Source organism: Salvelinus namaycush, chromosome 18 (genome assembly GCF_016432855.1).
Source record: "Salvelinus namaycush isolate Seneca chromosome 18, SaNama_1.0, whole genome shotgun sequence".
NCBI classification, from domain to species: domain Eukaryota; kingdom Metazoa; phylum Chordata; class Actinopteri; order Salmoniformes; family Salmonidae; genus Salvelinus; species Salvelinus namaycush.
In genome coordinates, this window is record NC_052324.1 from 29,925,362 (window position 1) to 29,949,017 (window position 23,656).

Here is a 23,656-nt window from a genome sequence, read left to right on the forward strand (position 1 = left end):
ACAATAGCCTGCCTGCCTGCCTACATTCCTATCTACCTACCTACTTACTGTGTCATACGGGTAGCTACTTTAATGTGCATATGTTTTGTCTCATATGGTTTTTCTAACCAGTGAAAACCTCCTATGATCTAATTGCTCCCTTTATGACTTGATAATCCCTCTCTGAGGACTGCAGGGTGCTAATCATTTTAAACAAAGCTTCACATCATTTAATTTAGCGTCCAGGGAGATCATAAGATCATCATGAATAGGGAGGGCTGGTCTTTGCCTGGTTGATATACAGGCAGGCGTTGATGTTTTCTATTCAACAAAAAGCAAACTAAAGAATGTAATTCATTTCTTCAGTTCCAACCCACTGGGCACACACTGGTTGAATCAACGTTGTTTCAACGTCATTTCAATTCAATTACGTTGAACCAATGTGGAAAATACGTTGAATTGACCTCTGTGACCAGTAGGATGTGACAATTTTAATGTATTATACATTGTTGATATAATCATATAAAATCGTATGAATAAGATCACTCACTGATAGCATTAAACTGATCCATGCATGATGTAGCCCTACAAGACATAATGCACTTAGCACATAATGTGGCACTTGTAGATTCAGAGATCGTGTAGTGAGATATCAAGAAATGTTCCCTAAATGTCCAAATGATATGCAAATGAAAAATATGCTATTATTTCAAACAATACCATATTGTTTGAAAACAGCTCCCCTTCTGAAATGCAGAACATTCATGAGCGGGAAAAGGTGTTACAAGATTCACCTGTCAATTCCAATTTATGGTCGTTTCTTCCGGTGTCGGTTGGTGTGGTTCTCTGTTGCTCGGCATTGCGCTCATTTAAAATAATCGTTTTATTGTGGTATGAATATATTAGCCATAATAATCTGACTGGCGAGGAACCAGCGATCAACCTAAACAGATACGCTTTGTCGAATGATACTAGCGTAGTCGGATACTAGTAACAAGCCTCCGATATTTATTTGGGGCACTGTGTCTTTGCTGGTTCATCCTCCTGCTCTAATAGATAACAGAGCCTCTACAATAGATTGCAGAACCTACCGGGCTGTGTAGAGATGGCTCTCGCTTTGATCTTTAAATACCCTCTCATTTAAAACCACACTCAGTTGCTTTGATTTTTCTCTCACGAGCCAGCTGTAAAATGTATAAATTCAGACGTTCCCTTAAATGACACTCTGTGTGCGCGCGCGCCCAGTGGAGACAGCAAGAACACCTTTCTATCCTTTTTTTCTGCTCCACCATCTGTCCCTCCCTTTCTTCCATTTCATGTGTTCAACCGACAACCACCCCTCACAGCTACAACTCCGTTGTCCCCCCCTCTCCCCTTGCATTGAGTTTTCCTGTCCACTCGGCTTTGCAGTTTGAACGACGCAGACGGTCCCTGGCCCCGACTGTTCCCCCCTCCCCCACTAGCTGAGCTGCTGTTTCACTCAAAGATGGCGTCAGCTTTGGAGCCTCTGGTCTCTGGCTGCGTTTTTGGGCTTGTTGTTGTCTCGGATTCGAAGGATTTTTGGCACATTCTCTTCGGCAACTCGACACGAAATTCCGGTGAGTAGCGGCTAGTGGGGAGAGGATATTACAAGGTCTCCGAGCTTCCTTTTGAAACCCGAACTGGACCAGTCCTAGCTTTCTGGGAACCGCGAGAGGTAGAGGGAACGGGGTACAGGGAGATGAAGATCGCGAGGGGGGGGTGGCGAGCGAGCGAGCGAGCGGAGGCCTACTTCGCTCCAACGGCCTTGTCTTCACCGCATCGCAGTCCGCAGGCAATATGTGGGTGGGTGATGCAGGAAGGAAGTAAGGAAAGGTGAGGGATAGGTAGCCGTGTGTAGAGACGCGTCTTGCGGGAAATATTTTCACCCAGAGCCGAGGCGAAGGAGGCCGAACGGCCATAGAACATATATTGTAACGTTGAAAAATTATCCACTATGAAGTCGTCATTTTGTCACTTTCCCGATAGCGGTTATGGCCGTTTACAACTTACATTGTGCATTTGCAGTCAGCGATCTCATCGTGAATATCATCCATTCTATTCTAAATTAGATTGTTCCTTGTGATTGTTGCCTGTGTTATTGTTTGAAACCTCGGGCGTTGTAGGAATCTGGTCATTGTTGATTGTGTCAAAGCACTGGTTTCCTTAAGACAGCTAGCTAGCTACACGTTGTTACTGTTTTGAGCTATTTCGTTACTTCTAGCAAGCAAATTAGCAATATCAGTTCGCGGGAAGGTTTGTAGCAACACAGCTAATTGCCTATCATATCAGTGAGAGTAAACAGAGGAGTAGGTTGAGAAAGTGAGACACTTGGCTATTGCTTGGCTAGCTAGCTAACGTTAACTACTGTTAGTTAACTGTGCTATAGTAACGGTAACACCAATCTGTTTTGAAATAAATGGCTAACGTTAACATGGTTACTATAGCTAGCTACCAGTAATGAGACAGATGTTTAGCCAGATAACGAACACATCTAACGTTAACGTTAGCTACCTTAGGTCACTTTTTTTAACGATATATTAATCAGCTACTGCACAAATGTAATCCAAGATCATGTTTGTTGTACATGGAATACAAATATATCTAACGTTAGCATGCTTGCTGAAATCAAGCCAAGGCACTGAAAACATGAGATGTGGATAGCTAGTAGTGTTCTGTTTATTTAGCTATTTCAGTTTATTTGTTTTGCTGTTCAAAGTGAGAACCATGTGGCTTGGCAAAATCATAATGTCAAGAATTCAACAACAATGTTTTCCGTTCTCCATAATCTGGGCTGTTGTTGTTATGACCTTTTATCAATGTCTGTTTTCTCACCCAATTCATGAGCCCATGTTGTGAAATTCTTAGGTATATAAAGATAATATACTATAAAATGTAAATAAAGGAGGTAGGGCTTTCTTCTGTAGTGTTTACTATGACACTTATGAGAGTTCTGGTTTTGTGGTTTAAAGAATCTGCATTTACACAAAAATGGAGAACAGAATGTAAAGTTACCTCCATATCTACATTAGAGATCATCACAGTGGCTGATGTTTACCTACTCAGACGCTAGTCTGGCACTGTCCTTCTGAGCTAACTATGCCCTCTGCTCAGGGTTTTCTCTTCCTGTCCTAAATGTTTTTGTTATGTTCAGTGTTATAAACAGTGCTCATGTCAGGTAATGTTGATCTAGACTTCAGGCAGCATATATCCATCTCATACAAGATGTGTGCTCCCTAACTGTGTCTGTGTGTAGTTGCCAAGCATTACTTTGTTTACATGCTGCTGTTGTTTGAGGAGTGTCTTAGTACATGTCTTTTGAGGGTTACATTCAGTAGGCACTAAAGGAAGCAAATGTTTTGAAATGGCAGAATTACCCTCAACTCTAATACAAAACTTAAACATGTTTTTCTTTCAGTTTTTGCCTGCAGAATGTGACCGTCTTGCTGCTTTCTCTCTTGCACATAGTTTCTGACCCTTCCATGTGTGTGTCCTTTGTTTCTGCAGGGTGCGTTTCCTGCTGAAGTTGACTGTGCATGAAGGTGATCAGCCCTCGCTGCTCCCTGGGGTGAGATATCTGTCCCCTTCCAGTCCGGACAACAAGTGGATACCGCTGGAGAGCGAAGGAGAGAAAGAGGGTGAAGGAGTGGAGCCGCACGGATGAAACACATTTACATCCTTCTGCAAAAGAGTTTATTCCAATAATCTACAGAAAACATTTTTTCTCCCACTGTCCTGATTCTACCCTTACAGTACAACTGATCTTTAACTCAAGATGACAGTCACGGTTTCCACATCACACTGAGAGCCTCTTATTTACATTGAGGGGAGACTGAATCGTCAGGTTGTAGTCGTTTGTCCCTCGGCCCTTTGCAACAGGCAGTAGTGGGAGAAACCTAAGTGTTATTGTTGTAGTGTGTGTGGGTCCACCACAGCTCCAGAGTTAGTCTAGTACCTGCTGCTCCACGACACTGCTCTCCCACAGGTTAACTGACCCTGCCGGGAGAGGTAGTGGGTGGACCAAGCTTTATTGGGGGGGTTGGCAGGGGAGCCTATGCTATGGTGAGCTGTTCCCTGCCGTGCTGCTCAGGACCAGGCTCTGAGGGACTCTCTGTGCGGCCCCGGGACAAAGGATAGTCTTCGGACAGAGGGGCTAGGAGGAGGAGGAGGCGGCCTGGGCCGCGGGATTCTTACCCTTTGCCCGCTACGGGCGTGTGTTTGTGTGTGTGTCGTCATTGCGACCTCCAGCCGCAGTCATGGTGAAGCTGGCCAACCCAATGTACACCAACTGGATCCTAGAGGCCATCAAGAAGGTGAAGAAGCAGAAGCAGCGGCCGTCGGAGGAGAGGATATGCAACGCTGTGTCCATGTCCCATGGGCTGGACCGCAAGACTATACTGGAGCAGCTGGAGCTCAGTGTCAAGGATGGAACCATCCTCAAAGTCTCTAACAAGGGGCTCAACTCTTACAAGGATCCGGAGAACCCCGGCCGCCTGGCCTACCCCAAGCCCCGCCTGGGCAGCGGTGGAGGAGGGGGTGGTCATCATGGGCATGTGGGCCATGGCGGGAGCCACCATCGCTCTGGGAAGAAACCAGGGCTGGACTGGAACAAGCTGATCAAGCGTTCCCTGGAGGGGCTCCATGAGCCAGGGGGCTCCACCCTAAAAAGTGTTGAGCGCTTCCTCAAGTGCCAGGGGGACGTGGCGGCCTACCTGTCTGGCAGTGGCTCCATGGGGCCCGGGCTGTTCCACCAGCAGCTGAGAGTGGCACTGAAGCGGGCGTGTGCCCACGGCAGGGTGGCCAAGAATGGGCCGCTGTTCCACCTCATCAGCCGTAGCTCCCAGTTGGATGGGACAGGCACCGTGGCGCTGGACTCCCTCCCACCTGTCCGCCTGCTGCCACACGAAAAGGACAAGGTAAGCCATGCACCTACATTCACTTTCTCAAATATAAACACAATGTAATGTCTCTGTAAACCTACAGTGTAAGTGAAAACGGTTAACTGTAAAAAGAGCAATCTGTCATTTTTGTCCCCTGTGGCAGTGGAAAGAATAAGTGATAATTAATTACATTTCTATAGCACTTTTTATAAAAATCTCAAAGCGCTTCAAAAGCAAAAAACAAACAAGCAATACATCATGAGTAGCCTAGCCTTAGTTAGGTCACCCAATAGAGGTCAAGTCTGAGAGCATGCATCCTCTAAAGACGGAGGGACAGTCCATGGCTTGATTAGAGGAAGGTGGTCAGGGAGATGGTTGAAGACCAGTGATGATCATGTAGAAGTAAACAAACAATGAAGGCTGAAGGCAGCACACCACACAATCAATCTTAGCAGAGCTAGAATGATATTTTATAAAGTGGTTTCCCATGTGGTTGTAGGGCTGCCAGGGAAGACCTAATGCCAAAAATGTAACTATCTCATGCAATTAGTAGCCAGGTCGGGCAGCCATGCAGTAGAGTTTGTAAAACCTTGAACCAGTCTGTGCACAGTGCACAAACAAAATCCCTCTAACTCCTTCCAGGGCATTAACTTCCATATTGCGTGATCACACTGTTTGCACAGCGTGGCTTGATTGATAATGTCTTTTTTGGAGTGAGTGGTGTCAAATGCAGGGCTTTAGAGTGCAACCATTTTACTCACATATGAACCTAAATATTTTCCTGTGTGACTTGAAATTTGTGGGCAGTGCGCCTAGAAAAATGTAAGGATTCTAGCTTTAATATCAATTTTTTAAAATTATGTTCTTAAATGTTTGTCTCCGCCTACATTTTTTAACTTAGGTGTACACGTGTTCCTTGTAAAAAAAGAAGGGAGAAAAAGGTCAGTTTAGAGCCCTTAAATGGTTTAATACATTTCAAAGATTAGCTTCTGAATATAAGCAGGGGACGTAGCTGATAAAGAGTTCTGAGCTCTGTTGTGTGTTTTTGTGTGATTTACATGACCGACTTAAAGCAACATGTTATAGCCAAATTGGCCCTTGACCGGCAGACAGACAGTTAGAGAGCTGTGAAAGAGAAAGCCTAGGTAGAACAGGTCCGTCCACAGGTCAGAGAAGCACCATGTGGGAGACGACCAGCGGAGCATCGCTGTGGCAGTCAGTTGGTCCGGCTTTCACTGTCTCTTTCAGGGGGACGGGTCAGCGTGTAGTGGTGGTGTGTACTCCAGGAGGAAGCAGGGTGAGCGGAGTGCCCTATAAGCATTGGGCTTAGTTCTCTGTGGGCAGCTGCCAGGGGCGAGTGCTGCTCTACAGCCCTCTGTCTCAGGCCTGCAGCAGGAGGAGAAAGAGAGGGAAAAGAGGTGGTCAGGGAAGAGTCACTTGGCGCCCAGTGAGTATCATGCCAGGACGAGAGAGACTGGTGACCAGCTGCAGGGCTGGGTGGGGGTGAGGGAGGGAGAGAGAGGGGTGGACACACACACACACACACACACACACACACACACACACACACACACACACACACACACACACACACACACAGAGATTGGTGGACACACACACACACACACACACACAGAGATTGGTGGACACACACACACACACACAGGGAGAAGGGTGGACACACACACACACACACAGGGAGAAGGGTGGACACACACACACACACACAGGGAGAAGGGTGGACACACACACACACAGGGAGAGGGGTGGACACACACACACAGGGAGGGGGGTGGACACACACACACAGGGAGGGGGGTGGACACACACACACACACAGGGAGAGGGGTGGACACACACACACACACAGGGAGAGGGGTGGACACACACACACACACAGGGAGAGGGGTGGACACACACACACACACAGGGAGAGGGGTGGACACACACACACACACAGGGAGAGGGGTGGACACACACACACACACAGGGAGAGGGGTGGACACACACACACACACACAGGGAGAGGGGTGGACACACACACACACACACAGGGAGAGGGGTGGACACACACACAGGGAGAGGGGTGGACACACACACAGGGAGAGGGGTGGACACACACAGGGAGAGGGGTGGGTGGACACACACAGGGAGAGGGTTGGGTGGACACACACACACACACAGGGAGAGGGGTGGGTGGACACACACACACACACACAGGGAGAGGGGTGGGTGGACACACACACACACACACAGGGAGAGGGGTGGGTGGACACACACACACACACACAGGGAGAGGGGTGGGTGGACACACACACACACACACACACACAGGGAGAGGGGTGGGTGGACACACACACACACACAGGGAGAGGGGTGGGTGGACACACACAGGGAGAGGGGTGGGTGGGGACACACACACACAGGGAGAGGGGTGGACGGACACACAGGGAGAGGGGTGGACACACACACACACAGGGAGAGGGGTGGACACACACACACAGGGAGAGGGGTGGACACACATACACACACACACACACACACACACACACACACACACACACAGAGGGGGAGAGGGGAGGAGACACAAACACACACACACACACACGTGGAGAGGGGTGCACACACACGTGGAGAGGGGTGGACACACACACACACGTGGAGAGGGGTGGACACACACATGTGGAGAGGGGTGGACACACATGTGGAGAGGGGTGGACACACATGTGGAGAGGGGTGGACACACACACACACGTGGAGAGGGGTGGACACACACACACACGTGGAGAGGGGTGGACACACACACACACGTGGAGAGGGGTGGACACACACACACACGTGGAGAGGGTGGACACACACACACACGTGGAGAGGGGTGGACACACACACACGTGGAGAGGGGTGGACACACACACACGTGGAGAGGGGTGGACACACACACACACGTGGAGAGGGGTGGACACACACACACACACGTGGAGAGGGGTGGACACACACACACACACGTGGAGAGGGGTGGACACACACACACACGTGGAGAGGGGTGGACACACACACACACGTGGAGAGGGGTGGACACACACACACACACGTGGAGAGGGGTGGACACACACACACACACGTGGAGAGGGGTGGACACACACACACACACGTGGAGAGGGGTGGACACACACACACACACGTGGAGAGGGGTGGACACACACACACACACGTGGAGAGGGGTGGACACACACACACACACGTGGAGAGGGGTGGACACACACACACACACGTGGAGAGGGGTGGACACACACACACACACACGTGGAGAGGGGTGGACACACACACACACACACGTGGAGAGGGGTGGACACACACACACACACACGTGGAGAGGGGTGGACACACACACACACACACGTGGAGAGGGGTGGACACACACACACACACACGTGGAGAGGGGTGGACACACACACACACACACGTGGAGAAGGGTGGACACACACACACACACGTGGAGAGGGGTGGACACACACACACACACACACACGTGGAGAGGGGTGGACACACACACACACACACACACACGTGGAGAGGGGTGGACACACACACACACACACACACACGTGGAGAGGGGTGGACACACACACACACACGTGGAGAGGGGTGGACACACACACACACACGTGGAGAGGGGTGGACACACACACACACACGTGGAGAGGGGTGGACACACACACACGTGGAGAGGGGTGGACACACACACACACACACGTGGAGAGGGGTGGACACACACACACACACGTGGAGAGGGGTGGACACACACACACACACACACACACGTGGAGAGGGGTGGACACACACACACACACACACGTGGACACACACACAAACACACACGTGGAGAGGGGTGGACACACAGGGAGAGGGGTGGACTCACATGGAGAGAGGGCTGGCGGAGAAGGGACATATGGGGGGAAAGGAGGCGGACAGAGGGAGGGAGGTGGACACCGATAGAGGGGGGGAGCGGAAAGGAGGCGGACACCGACAGCGGGAGGGGGGAGGAAGGCGGACGCGGAGGGAGGGAGGAAGGTGGACACGGAGGGAGGGAGGTGGACACCGATAGAGGGAGACGGGGGGAGGAGGTGGATATGGAGGGAGGGAGGCGGACACCGATGGATGGGAGAGGAGGCGGACACCGACAGCGGGAGGGGAAAGGAGGCGGACAGCGGGAGAGGAGGCGGCCACCGACAGCGGGATGGGGGAGGACACGGACAGAGCGAGGGAGGCGGACGCGGAGCGAGGGAGGCGGACACCGATAGAGGAAGGGGAGAGGAGGCGGACACCGACAAAGGGAGGGGGGAGGACGTGGAGCGAAGGGGGAGGGATTCGGACGCGGCGCGAAGGGGGAGAGGAGGCGGACACCGACGGAGGGGAGAGGAGGCAGACACCGACAGCGGGAGGGGAGAGGAGGCGGACACCGACAAAGGGAGGGGGGAGGACGCGGAGCGAAGGGGGAGGGATTCGGACGCGGCGCGAAGGGGGAGAGGAGGCGGACACCGACGGAGGGGAGAGGAGGCAGACACCGACAGCGGGAGGGGAGAGGAGGCGGACACCGACGGAGGGGAGAGGAGGCAGACACCGACAGCGGGGGGGGAGAGGAGGCAGACACCGACAGCGGGGGGGGAGAGGAGGCGGACACCGACAGCGGGAGGGGAGAGGAGGCGGACACCGACAGCGGGAGGGGAGAGGAGGCGGACACCGACAGCGGGAGGGGAGAGGAGGCGGACACCGACAGCGGGAGGGGAGAGGAGGCGGACACCGACAGCGGGAGGGGAGAGGAGGCGGACGCAGAGCGAGGGAGGCGGACGCAGAGCGAGGGAGGCGGACGCAGAGCGAGGGAGGCGGACGCGGAGGGAGGGAGACGGACACCGATAGAGGGAGGGAGACGGGGGAGGAGGTGGATACGGAGGGAGGCGGACACCGACAGAGGGAGGGAAGAGGAGGCGGACACCGACAGCGGGAGGGGAGAGGAGGCGGACACTGACAGGGGGAGGGAGGTGGATGCGGAGGGAGGGAGGAGGTGGATACGGAGGGAGGGAGGCGGACACCGACAGTGAGGGAGGTGGACACGGATGGACGGAGGGAAGGAGGAGGTGGACACGGGAGGAGGTGGGGATGGCGGGAGGGAAGGAGGAGGTGGGGACTGCGGGAGGGAAGGTGGAGGTGGGGATGGACGGAGGGAGGGAGGGACGGACGGACGGACGGACGGGAGGGGGGGGGGGACGGAGGGAGAGAATCGTTACAACACTGTGTATATACATAATGACATTAGTAATGTCTTTATTCTTTTGGAACTTCTGGTAGTGTAATGTTTACTGTTCATTTTTATTGTTTATTTCACTTTTGTATATTATCTACTTCACGTGCTTTGGCAATGTTAACATATGTTTCCCATGCCAATAAAGCCCATTGAATTGAGAGTGGGAGGGAGGGAGGGAGGGAGTGGTGGGAGAGAGAGAAGAGGCGTTGGTCCCAGAGGAAGAGGCCTGGCTGATGCATGTTCTGAGAAAGAAGAGGCAGAGGAGCAGACATGCAGGCGACAGAAGACACACCCACAGTGTAACCCGATAGACAGCTGGATGGGAACTAACCTCTCCTAGGGGCAGGACCGCACTCATACTTGCACACTAGCTAGCACACATTACATTCAGGAATGCATACACCTATGGCATGCATACGCACCTCTGCATGCACTGTGAACAAACACAAGTGCACGCAAGCTGGCATACTGTACACACTCGTGTACACAGACAACCATGTGCTTGTACGCACCCTTACACTAATGCACTGAGTGTACAAAACCATGACTGACTGACCAGTGAAACCAGGTAAAAGCTATGATCCCTTATAGATGTCACTGAATCCATCTCAATCAGTGTAGATGAAGGGTAGGATTTTTAAGCATTGAGACAATTGAGACATGTATTGTGTATGTGTGCCATTCAGAGGGTGAATGGGAAAGACAAAATATTTAACTGCATTTGAACGGGGTATCGTAGTAGGAGCCAGGTGCACTGGTTTGTGTCAGGAACTGCAACGCTGCTGGGTTTTTCACACAAGTTTCCCATGTGTATCAAGAATGGTCCACCACCCAAAAAGACATCCAGCCAACTTGACACAACTGTGGGAAGCATTGGAGTCAATATGGGCCAGCATCCCTGTGGAACGCTTTCGACACCTTGTAGAGTCCATGCCCCGACGAATTGAGGCTGTTCTGAGGGCAACAGCGGGGGTGCAACTCAATATTAGGAAGGTGTTCTTAATGTTTTGTACACTCTGTGCAGTACACACACTTATCAGCCATGGGATGATATCCAGGTCACAGCAGGGATGAAAGGGCTGTAGTGTATAGTGATCTGAATGGTCCTCCTCCTGCTTTCCAGCCAGACTCTGTTGTGACTGGGTGAGTAGTACGTTTCGGTTCTGCTCTACTCTTCTCTGCCGTACAAGGGGTTTGTCTTGTGAGGCTTTCAGTTCATACTGCAAGGGTTTGTCCCAAATGCTGCCCTCTTCCCTATATAGTGCACTACTTTTGACCGGGGCCCTTAGGTCTCTGGTCAAAAGTAGTGCACTATATAGGGAATAGGGTGCCATTTGGGACGTACTCTAGGATTATCTCTGCCAGGTGGTGGGAGCAGCCAGGAGTCACATGCCTGACTGACCTGCTGGTTGTTTGCTATGTAGGCTAACTCACTACTGACCCTCTGGCCCAGATGGCCTCCACTTATAGGGATAATCCACCACCAGAAATAAAATAAGAACATGAAACTCCTGTCACTTGGTGAAAGCCTGTGTTCAGTGGGTAAAAAAAACCTTTCCCCGTGATTTAACTTCTATGTGGACTGTCTGTGAAATTCGGAAATCGAGTAGGAACGCATCATAGCTACTGTACAGGGTTCTTGTCATTGGAGATAGAGGATAACATTTAATAATGCTTTTAAAACAATTACCTACTTCCAGATTGCCAAATCAGCCAATAGATGGTATGGGCATACTGTCTAAAACACATCTGTTTATATCCTCATGACTAAGTAGAGATTTTGCTTAGATGTGCTCATTCTATACGGTGTACCAAATGATTCAACTCAGTTTCTCTTTCAAGTACCATCTCGCAATGCGGCTTGTGTGTCTGTTGGAAACGTGGGAACTGGCCATTGTTGCCATAGCAACGTACTCTGGGCAGAGGAACTGCAAGCTGAACTTGGTGAGACTCTTAAATTGATAGAGCAGTTTGTTTAGGAGATTTCACAGGTAGCTAGCTACTGTACTTCACATGCTGATATTGACTTGTATTATTGTGTGTAGCTACGTTAGTTGGTAGCTACCTTTGCATTATGGGTTTTGTAGTCCACTAGAGCTTCAACCAACATGTTCCTACCAATCTTGTTCTAATGACAAAATGAAACATTTGTTCACCCAACATATTGTTTTCACGTAGTAGTGTTAGAGATGGGGGGGATTGATACAGTTACAAATCAGGATATTATTTTTGACGCTCTATCGTATCATTTTGACAATATGCAACATTATTGCACTAGTTGGCTGTACTTGCACCAAAACACCAGTATTTTTCCTTCGTAGCTTGTTCTCCAGGTTAAATACGGAGCCAATTTGTTTTCAACACTTTCATTTCCTTTTTTTTGTAAGATTATAAAATATAATTAACAATACAAAACATACACATACACGGTGCATTCAGAAATTATCCAGACCCCTTGACTTTTTCCACATTTGGTTACGTTACAGCCTTATTCTAAAATGGATTTACCTTTCCCCCCCCTCATCAATCTATACACAATACCCCATAATGATAAAACTAAAACAGTTATAAAAAATATAAAAAAATCTTTGCACATTTATTCAAAATAGAAAACGTATGTAAATGTGATAAGTATTCAGACCCTTTACTCAGTACTTTGAAGGACATTCAGAAAACTTGTCCCGAAGCCACTCCTGCATTGTCTTGGCTGTGTGCTTAGGGTAGTTGTCCTGTTGGAAGGTGAACCTTCCCTCAGTCTGAGGTCCTGAGTGCTTTGGAGCAGGTTTTCATCAAGCATCTCTCTGTACTTCGTTCATCAAGGATATCGCTGCTCCGTTCATCTTTCCTTCGATCTTGACTAGTCTCCCAGTCCCTGCCGCTGAAAAACATCCCCACAGCATGATGCTGCCACCACCATGCTTCACTGTAGGGATGGTGCCAGGTTTCCTCCAGATATGACGCTTGGCATTCAGGCCAAAGAGTTCAATCTTGGTTTCATCAGACCAGATAATCTTGTTTGTCATGGTCAGAGTCCTTTAGGTGCCTTTTTGGCAAACTCCAAGCTGGCTGTCATGTGCCTTTTACTGAGGAGTGGCTACCGTCTGGCCACTTTACCATAAAGCCCTGATTGATGGAGTGCTGCAGAGATGGTTGTCCTTCTGGAAGGTTCTCCCTTCTCCACAGAGGAACTCTGGAGCTCTGTCAGTGACCATCGTGTTCTTGGTCATCTCCATGACTAAGGCCCTTCTCCCCGAATTGCTCAGTTTGGCCCGGACGGCCAGCTCTAGCAAGAGTCTTGGTGGTTCCAAACGTCTTCAGTTTTTAAGAATGATGGAGGCCACTGTGTTCTTGGAGACCTTCAATGGTACCAGTCCCCAGATCTGTGCCTCGACACAATCCTGTCTCTGAGCTCTACGGACAATTCCTTCGACTTCATGGGATTGGTTTTTGCTCTGACATGCACTGTCAACTGTGGGACCTTATATAGACAGGTGTGCCTTTCCAAATCATGTCCAATCAATTGAGTTGAACACCGGTGGAATCCAATCAAGTTGTAGAAACATCTCAGGGATGAACAATGGAAACAGGATGCACCTGACCTCAATTTAGAGTCTCATAGCAAAGGGTCTGAATGCTTATGTAAATAAGTTGTTTCTGTTTTTTTTTCTTCATAAATTTGCAAACATTTCTGAACCTGTTTTTGCTTTGTCATCATGGGGTATTGTGTGTAGATTGAGGATAAAAAATATAACACTTTAGAATAAGGCTGTAAAGTAGCAAAAATGTGGACAAAGGGAAGGGGTCTGAATACTTTCTGAATGCACTGTACAAAAGACATCACACAAACATCCGCTACATCACACCTGCCCAGACCCACATGCTCACACCCCCATCTCCAGTGCCTGCATCACCCTGCGCCACATGGCCTCAAACTGCACCATTTTGTTTCTCTCCATTGCCCACGCACTTTCAACATTTAGATAATAAAGCATTTAAACTTTCCATTGTGTTAACAAGAAAAGTGTCTCACTGCACCCTCATATGCCATGTCTTGAAATATGCAGACAGATGGATTAAAAGAACATTTACATTGTAATACTTCTGACAGCCAACTTTAACTCGGCCCAGCACTTTTATTTCCATGACTGATCAAAACTAATTTTCTCATGGCATTCTTGGCCTTCTGCACCAAACATATGGTGAGCAATATGTTTGGAACATCGAATCTCAATAAAATCACAGTATCGGAAGCGCAATACATATAGAATGGTGAGAATCGCAATACGTATTGTATCGGCACCTAAGTATTGTGATAATATCGTATCGTGAGGTCCCTGGAAATTCCCAGCCCTAATTAGTATTATTTAACACTGTTAATCATAGGAATTAGTGGTTTGGGGTGGATTATCCTTTTAAGACAGTGATCCGTCTTTGACTTAGTTGAGTAAACAGGCTCATTCGTAGTGGTGTTCATTTGTTGTTTGGAGCCGTTGCATGGTGAACTCTGGATGTACTGCTACTAAAGCAGCTTCCTTGCTGGCTGGGAGTGATTTGAATGTTTCTCTTTGGCATTCAGGCAACCTCCAGACCAGACAGCTCTGTTCCTCTTATGCTGCTATTTGCAGTATTAAAGTAGCTGCCTCACCATGTCTCTGCCATAGAGCCTCTGTCAGCCTCATGTCCTCTAGCTTATCCCACTGTGTGTTTGTGTGTGTGTGACTGGTGGGGTGTGACACTCACGCTTCCCTCTTCTCGCTCTCTCACTCAGGCGAAGGCTCATCAGTGCCATATTGCCTTCATGATTGCTAGTGGTTGTAATTTAGAAAGGAAGCGGTGGGTGAGGGGAGAGATGGAAGGGGAAAAAAGCAAAACAAATGGATAAGCACCGGCTTTGACCCCATGGCAGGGGAGATTTGTGTACTCAACACCGAATGACTGTGTCACACAGCTCCATTCAAACATTATTGCAGACCCACTCTCTCCCCCTAATAGGGGGTCACTACCGGGCCATATTGGGGGAGGCAAGGGGGGTGTGGAGTCAGTCAAGGGTCACAGATGTATAGATAGCAAAACTCATTGCTTTTCCTGAGATGAGCCACCCAGAGCCAGCTGTAGTTATGAGCCTAGTGGGCCATTAGGAGACTATGGGACGGGGATAGGATGGGAATTGTTAAGGTGTCGGGAAGGGAGGTGAGGTGAGGTGAAGAGCAATCGTGGCCCTGTGCTTGCCCTTTTCACAGCAGCTGGACCCGGGTGAAGCAGAGTTCTCCTCACTGATGTTGCTGTGTCAGGGGAGGGACGTGTGAAAATATAAGCAACTGATTGGATTGGGGTGACCGTGTAGTGTTTTCACTGACCTGATTCATTCCGTTCAGTGTGCTAGCAGGTTGGTGGTCTGCCTATGAATGAGTTGTAGGCCTAATTGGAGCCTGATTGTGTTTTTATCTCAGTCACTTTCAAACTGTAATGGCATACGCATGTACCGCTCTCCCTGTGTAGGCTAATTACTGAAACGTCTCACATGGATATTAGCTCCCCCTTTTAGCTAACATTACAACCCTCTACTGTTTTTATCTGCTAAGTAAAGGCTTTGCGCAACACAGGACATAAATACAACATACCAGTAAACAAGGATTATGTGCCTTGGGTCAGTGCGGTTTCCCCCACCGCTGCATCGCCAGTGCGGTCTCCACCGCTGCATTTTCAGTGCAGTCTCCCCCACCGCTGCATCGCCAGTGCGGTCTCCACCGCTGCATTTTCAGTGCAGTCTCCCCCACCGCTGCATTTTCAGTGCAGTCTCCCCCACCGCTGCATCGCCAGTGCGGTCTCCCCCACCGCTGCATCGCCAGTGCGGTCTCCCCCACCGCTGCATCGCCAGTGCGGTCTCCCCCACCGCTGCATCGCCAGTGCGGTCTCCCCCACCGCTGCATCGCCAGTGCGGTCTCCCCCACCGCTGCATCGCCAGTGCGGTCTCCCCCACCGCTGCAGTGTTTCTGTGTGTAGAGAGGCGCTGGCCAGGTCAGAGAGGTGTCTGGACTGAGAAGTGAGACATTTCTCTCAGTAGTGGACACCACTGGGGTCCAGAAAGAGGGCCATATCCCAGAGCCATGATGACAATGTCTTTGAAGTCCGTTGAGTATCAGGTTTGCAATAGAGAGAGCAGATATTTGTTAGCAGTCTGCTAAGCCAATGGATCAAGTAGGGTTTAGGAAAGTATTGATGGACAATACAGGGCTGATTTATTTGTTAGTAGACTAAACCATATTATGGCGAAGTGTGGAGTCTGGGGAAAGTGCAGGTTGATTTGCATTGGAGGCAGCTATTGTTTACATTTAACCCAATGCATTACCTGGAGTCCTTAGATAGGAGACATCATTTGAATTTGCTTCTACTCTGTGCTCAAAGGCCATGTCCATTGACCTATACTTCTCTTGGGTTATGGATGTATTTGGCCTATGCTTGGCCTTTAAATAGGGATGTATTATGAGCAGGTTGTTAGTGTTGGTGTTTCACTAATGAACAGAGCTCATATTTCAGAGCTCATATTTCACTGGCCAGGTGTTCCCACTTGCCCTAGTGACACCAGAGGTGTATGAGTCACACCCAGACACAGACAGCATCTGGGCAGTAGTCTTGTGGAGTACCATTATCAGGCTGACTGGGGTTAAAGTGGCTACGGCAGGAGAGAGTGATGAGAATGCTTGTTGGCGTAGAATGACTGCGGTGCTATGTAGAACTATAACCCAGCAAATACGGCCAATGTGTTCTCCATCTGGGAAGTCTTTAGCTGGCACACACACGGCCAACTCTTACCTTTTTGATACAGTGATTACTGATTTAGCCTTTTACCTCGTTAACCTCCCTACTGTATTGTGCTTCACTGCTTCTAACAGCTAGACCGGCAGGAAGCACATTCTATTTGAACCAAAATCCCAACGCGTGTAATAAGGTCATTTAGTTAATGCTATTATCCAAATAGACTTTCAGCCAGTAATACAGTGATTCAGGATATGTGGTCCATTGGCCCATGCAGGAGTCAAACACACTACTTGGGTGTTCCTAACACCATTCTCCACTCAACCATTTGAGCCAGCGGAAGATGTATAGCTAGCTATGTTAAGTCATCCACTCCCACTCCATATTCCTGCTATGCCTGGAGGTTGTGTGTTTCATGTTTGTGTTCCTCGTGACGAGAGTGTGCGAGTGGCGGAGTGTGTGCTGCGGAGCGACTGGCCTGTAACGGTGATCAATGAGGTTGTGGTGAGGGGGCTGAGTCTGTATTGGGGAGGGGCAGCTCAGCGCTGCCTGGTGGTTGGATGGTGAAATAGGTTTCACATGTTAATGAGAACCTTGACTTGAGATGAGACAAGGACAACAGGGCATATTCTCTCTCCCTCTCTCTCTCATCCTATTTCCTCCCTCCCTACATCCTTATCCTTTCGTCCTCTCTTCATTGTTCTCTCTCTCATTATCTCCTCCTTTGTCCTCTCCCTTTCACTTGTTCCTTCTCTATTACACCCAATGCAAATGGACAAGGAGAAACCAGGCCGCTCTCACAGTGCATCTCTCAGCTAGGGTATTGTACACCAGCGATTCTCAACTGGTGGGTCGCGACCCACATTTAGATTGCAGGAGATTTTGAATGGGTCGCGATGTATCTTATAAACGACTAAAACCAGGTAGAAAGTGTGTAGCAATGATAATTCATCAATTTTTTAAAATATTTAATGGAGTTAAGCAATTTTTCTTCAATCGCAGTATCTTCAATATAGAGTTATTAGCAGCGCTATTTAGAGGATTTGGTTGATTTTTGTGGTCTCAAACCAGTGAGCTTAACCTTCTGCATCAAGAATATGAGTAAAGTGAAATTATTGACAGTGAAAAAGGTGGGACTATTGTTCCCTTGTTATATAATTGGTACATTTACTATCAATACAGCATTAAACAGTAAAACACATTTTTGAAAAGTAACTGTTCTCCAGATTGCATTTTGCCAACCTAAAAAATTGCAATGTGAATATTGGATTGCGACTGAGACAACTTGGTTCAATTTGAGTCCTGAGGCAAAACCAGTTGAGATCCACTGTTGTACACCATGGACATCTGCTACCGTAGCATGAGCCAGTGTATCTTTCGTAATGGGACATCTAACGTGGAAAATCTAGGCCTATACTATAAATCCTTATTAACTAGGCTCTGTTTTTGCTCAAGTGTTGGCCTTAGTAAGACAGAGGGCTCGATGTCAGGACAGGTTAGGGTTAGGGTTACTTCTACCTGTCTGGGTATAAAGGGCTTGAGCCCTCACTCTAACCTGAAGGATGCTTATCCAGACTGTCTGTAGTTGTTCAAGCATGTAGAGATTACTCTGCTGTTGCGTTGACATGGTGAGATGAGTTATAGACGTGTCTGTGTTTTGACTAACGTTTCCTGCCTGCTGAAATCATCTCTTATTTAGTGTGTACATAGTAGCATACAGGTCAACAACACAGTTGTGGGAATTCTGGACTATAATGTCACCGTCTGCCAACCATGTGACTGACTCACCAGTCTGTAAGTTTATGGCTAATAAAGTAGAAGACTATCTCTTGAGGGAAATATATTGCTAACCTTACAGAAGGTTAGGGCTGTAGGTAGCCTAGCAGTTAGAGCAATGTGCCAGTAAGCGGAAGATCGTTGGGTCGAATACCCGAGCCGACAAGGTGAAAAATCTGTACGTTCCCTAGAGCAGGGCACTTCACCCTAATTTGCTCCAGGGGTGCTGTACTACTATAAAAACAACCCTGTAAAACAACACATTTCACTGTACCTATCTGGTATATGTGATCATAGCATTTTTGGGGGGCTTTTAAAAAAGAAAGCATGCCTCCGTGAGGAATTTCAGGGAAATGTACACCATTTGTCCCACACATATTGTCTTGGAAAACTATTTATTTCTTTAGTGTCAGTAATTGAGTCATATCACCAATGAAACCCCACACTAATGTGTATGTATGAAACCCGATGGCTGTGCTCTGCATGCGCTAGCTGCTCGAGCGTGGAGAGAAAAAGCGAGTGAGTGAGCACACACAGGGCAACCTCCACTGGGAGCAAAGGGGTTAACTGGCAGGAATGATTGAGGTGTTGGTCTCTGGGAGACTGCACAAAGGACTGCTGCCATATTTTCCCTCCTTTCTCTTTTCTACATTTTTTTTCTCTCTCCTAGCTCTTTCTTGCTTTCTCTATCTCTTCTCAATGTGAGGTGTCACTGCATGCAAGCGGGAGCCTGAGTCAGAGGGAAATGAACCCAATAAATCAAGCTCTTCGGACTGTCTTTTCTCCTCTCCCCTGCTTGGACCTGCTTTTCCATCCCTGCGTGGAGCTATGTGCAGTCAGCCAGGAATGTCTTTGCCCCTGCCCCCAGCCTTATCCTACCCACCATGGTTTCCGTTTGGAAAATTTGGCGACATTTGAGAAATTTACCGGACATCCATATGTATTAGGGCGTCCACCCACGTTGCTCAAAATGACATTTCCATTATTGTAGTTCATCTTAAAAGAATAGAAAGTTGTAATAAAGTAGAACGATGTTCTTATACCAACATGACAGGTTTTACTGAAGTCTTCATTCCTCCTATAAATCATACATTAATATCATTTAAAAGCAGAAAGAAACATTTAGCCCAGAACAAGTTGCCTACACAGTAATAAAACACAACTTCAAAATATACATTTTTTATAGTATCATTTTCTAACGACCTGACCTATAAAAAGTATGAACATTTTAATTAAGAAAACACCAATGTTTTCAAATATAATTGAGGCCGCTCTAATTTAATTTAGCCTAGGCATGAACATTTTAATTAGGCCTAATAACAACATGGCTGTCTAGGAACACCAGAGCCGGGCCGTCCCGTCCCACTTCCCATTCCCGCTGCGATTCAGCACCACAGCAGCGGAAAGAGGCTGCTCTAGGCGGCCACAAAATGAAGAAATTAATAAACTGATGTTGGACAATCAAATTCAATATGTAAATAAACTATTCGTTAAGGCTGGTTCATTGAGAGAAAGCTTATTTTTCCAACGGTCCTGTGAAACGAGGCCTGTGAAACGAGGCCTGTGAAACGAGGCCCGTGCCACGCATTCATGAAAGCACTTTTTACAGTTCTACTGGATGATGTTAATAAATGTTCTGTTTATTGTAATTTGAACTTTCGTGGGGTCATGACTCTCGTCGTGTGATATACATGGCTTATTGATAACTCTGTTTCCTACTATAGGCAGTTGGCTGCCTAGTGATTGCAGCATTGTAACTCTCCGACGTGAATAGTTTTCAACGTTGTGTTGTTTCCAAGTGCTACTGAATAAGCTCAACTGAAATGCACCAATTGCGCATGATCCACATTATTACTCTACTCGAGTCTGTCCATTCCAAATCTTTATACTATCTATACATGACACGGACGGCATATGTTGATCTTGCTTAGGGCGGCAGTGGAACTTCTAGGACCGGGCCTGACCAACACAATAATATGCCTCTAATTGACTTGAGTTTGCGGCGGACCTTGACCTGCTCAAAGTGAGCCGAGCTGCTGTTGGGAAGTCAAAACTGTCCAACTCCTTAGTGGCTTGAGATGTGCATCAGCCTCGTTACTTTGTCCTCAAGAAGTTGCGATCTTGAGACCGTCTTCTAATCTGTTTTGGAGAAAGAATTCCCTCTCGTCGGGCACACTGGAAACGGGGATAATCAACACAATCTTCACCAATTTTGCCCAGTCTTTTAGCTTGATTAAAAATAAACACACTAATTTCCAAGTAGCTTGAAGATTTATTAGTGTATGAAATATATTTAAGTTGGAGCACATTTGACTTCTTCCATCAATGATTGAAATGCATTATTTTGTGATGGAAACATTTTTTTTGCAGACGTTTTGGCTGGCAACAATTGTATTTATTTTTTGGGCCCGGCTTACAGAAAGCCTCCCCCGCCCCAGCATCCAGCCCTTTGCGCCAGCTCTATAGCCTGACCCCAGTCCAGGCTTCCAACCTCCCAGCCCCCTGGGCTTTAGTCATCAGCCTCCCTCCACCACTGACTACTCCCCTGGGCTCCAAGGCTCCAGGGACATTGAAGGAGAACCATCCCATCCCTCCTCCTGTTTCTATCCCCTCTGTGTGTGCAGGGAAGACAATTGTGTGTGACTCACTCTGTGTAGCTGCCCTGTGTCTGATATGACTGTGTGAGGATGCGTTTGTGTTTGTTGGTGTGTGTCTCTGAGAAAGGGTCCTGGGTGGCTCTCCTCTTATGCTGAATGATTTATGGCATCCCAGACACACATGTCAGATGGTGTGCTACAGTATAAGCATCAAAACAGAACATGGCCTTTAGTGGCCTAAGACTTAAGGCTGGGACGATACCAGGATCACTATATTTTTTCCAAGGAAAAAATGAAATCACGAAGCAGATGTAACTCTTTTGTCATTTTAAAAACCTGCTGTATATAAAATATTGTGTGCTATAGCTTGGAAAATAAATAAATGTTTCCAACATTAGGGCTGTTCTCCTAAAGAAGTTGAATCCGCTTGTTGTTTTGTTTCCTTGCCACGATACTAACAGGTATCCCGGCCCTACTCACACTGCACAGCGCTGCTCTGGAAATGAAATGGGAAGTTGTGCAGCCGTTCAAGCCGAGTCAAGGGAGGGACGGTTCATTCAGGTCATGCGACATGTTCTAGTATCAGATCAGGTCTGATCAAGCAGTCAGTTAGGAGCAGAACCAATTCCTCTGTGTACTGTAGAAACTATTATCTCTGGGCCCATATGTTGGAGTTGGACTGCTGATCTAAGATCACGTCCCCCGTGTCCGTTCATTATAATCGAAAAGGCAAAACTCATCCTAGATCCTCACTCTTACTCTGAGACACTTTGTGAATAATATGGGCCTTGATCTTCTGTAGTATAGGCAGGCTTTCATTATCATCATCATCATCATCATCGTCATAGCCTTTAATGGTCATCTGTTAGATCACAACATCCTCACCAGGGAAGAGTCTGCTGCCTCTGCCATTCACTTAATCTCACTGACAAATTAACTGTATTCATTTCCTGTCTGATTGAACTTTAACTGCTGTCTCTGTGGCTGGTTCAAACCTTCTCACAGCAGGCTCATTGACAGTGATCTGAATGTGGACACAACGATGCGCTGTTGTTTTACCCCTCTGTCTGGTACAATGGAACTGTTAATAAGTGACTCTCCCTCTGTGTGTGTGTGTGTGTCTCTCTCCCTCTCTGCCCCCCGTTGCTCTTACTCTCTCCATCTCTCAGCCTGTGGCAGAGCCCATCCCCATCTGCAGCTTCTGCCTTGGCACTACGGAGTCGAACCGAGACAAGAAGCCAGAGGAGCTAATCTCCTGTGCAGACTGTGGCAATAGCGGTGAGTTGCATTGTGGCAGCACGGTTTCTATACGCTGAGACATCAAGGCAGCACTGCCTTCTACTTCTGCCTGCACCCTGTTCTATTGGATTTGTCTTAGGTTTAACTAAAGTTATAATTTGACAGGTTGGTTCTCGTAGATGTCTGAATTTGGTAGTTTTTTGTCATGGTTGATTTTGGCTCTATAGGGCCTTTTGAGTGTCATTTTTTTCTATTGTGAGGTGGTGGTGTCCTGTGGTTGTCAGGATAGTGAGTGTGTGGCTCTGTTGATCTGTGTCCCCTAGGCCACCCGTCTTGTCTAAAGTTCTCACCAGAGCTCACTGTGCGAGTCAAAGCTCTGTGGTGGCAGTGCATCGAATGCAAGACCTGCAGCAACTGTCAAGATCAAGGCAAAAACGCAGTGAGTGTTTGTGTCCGTGTGTCTCTGTGTCTCTGTGTCAGCCAGTGTGCCTGCCTGTACTTCAGCACAATACGTAGGAATCAGATCTGTTGTTTTGCAACAAACTGAGAACTATTTTAGACAGCTGCTGCAGATGGTTCTCTCTCTCCTCAGACCTGTCAAGTACAGTTCTGGTTGGAGGGAAAATATGCAAATGGTGGAAATGTCAACTATTTAAACATGACGGCAGCGAGTGACCAAATGTTTACTGTGCGTGTGTGCGTTTAGGAGAACATGTTGTTCTGTGACTCCTGTGACCGGGGGTTCCACATGGAGTGCTGTGACCCCCCACTGATGCGGATGCCAAAAGGTAACCCCCCTCTCCACTACTTCTTCTCCTCGTCTCTCCCTCTCCTACCCCTGACCCTCCTAATGTACCTAATAAAATCCACTTAAACATGCGCTGTCCATGGAAATTCCTACCTCTGTGCAGTAAATGGATCCACTGTACATCTAAACGACTATGGCCATGAGATAATTGGGAACAAATGACAAAGCTCAGAAGGACCACAAACCAAGACGGTACATCTTTCCACCAGTGTAATGACATGGACCTTTATTGTGGTTTTAATGCTGGTGGTACTGTGTAGTGCATGTCAGTGTATGATGGTAGTACCGAAGAAGCGGTTTC

At 48.1% G+C, this 23,656-nt stretch overlaps 1 protein-coding gene across 2 annotated transcripts in view; it reads left to right on the plus strand.

Moving 5' to 3' along the window:
* Positions 1-1,418: 1,418 nt before the first annotated feature.
* kat6a (K(lysine) acetyltransferase 6A) overlaps positions 1,419-23,656 on the plus strand; it is a 34,769-nt gene continuing 12,531 nt past the window's right edge. The window contains exons 1-5 of one of the 2 annotated variants that reach the window (XM_039013672.1): positions 1,419-1,577; positions 3,505-4,913; positions 22,478-22,586; positions 22,871-22,986; positions 23,254-23,335. In XM_039013672.1, coding sequence (XP_038869600.1) covers positions 4,254-4,913; positions 22,478-22,586; positions 22,871-22,986; positions 23,254-23,335 — 967 coding nt within the window. In that variant the 5' untranslated portion in view covers positions 1,419-1,577; positions 3,505-4,253. The remainder of the gene's footprint in view (positions 1,578-3,504; positions 4,914-22,477; positions 22,587-22,870; positions 22,987-23,253; positions 23,336-23,656) is intronic. The other variant, XM_039013673.1, reaches the window with a different exon arrangement.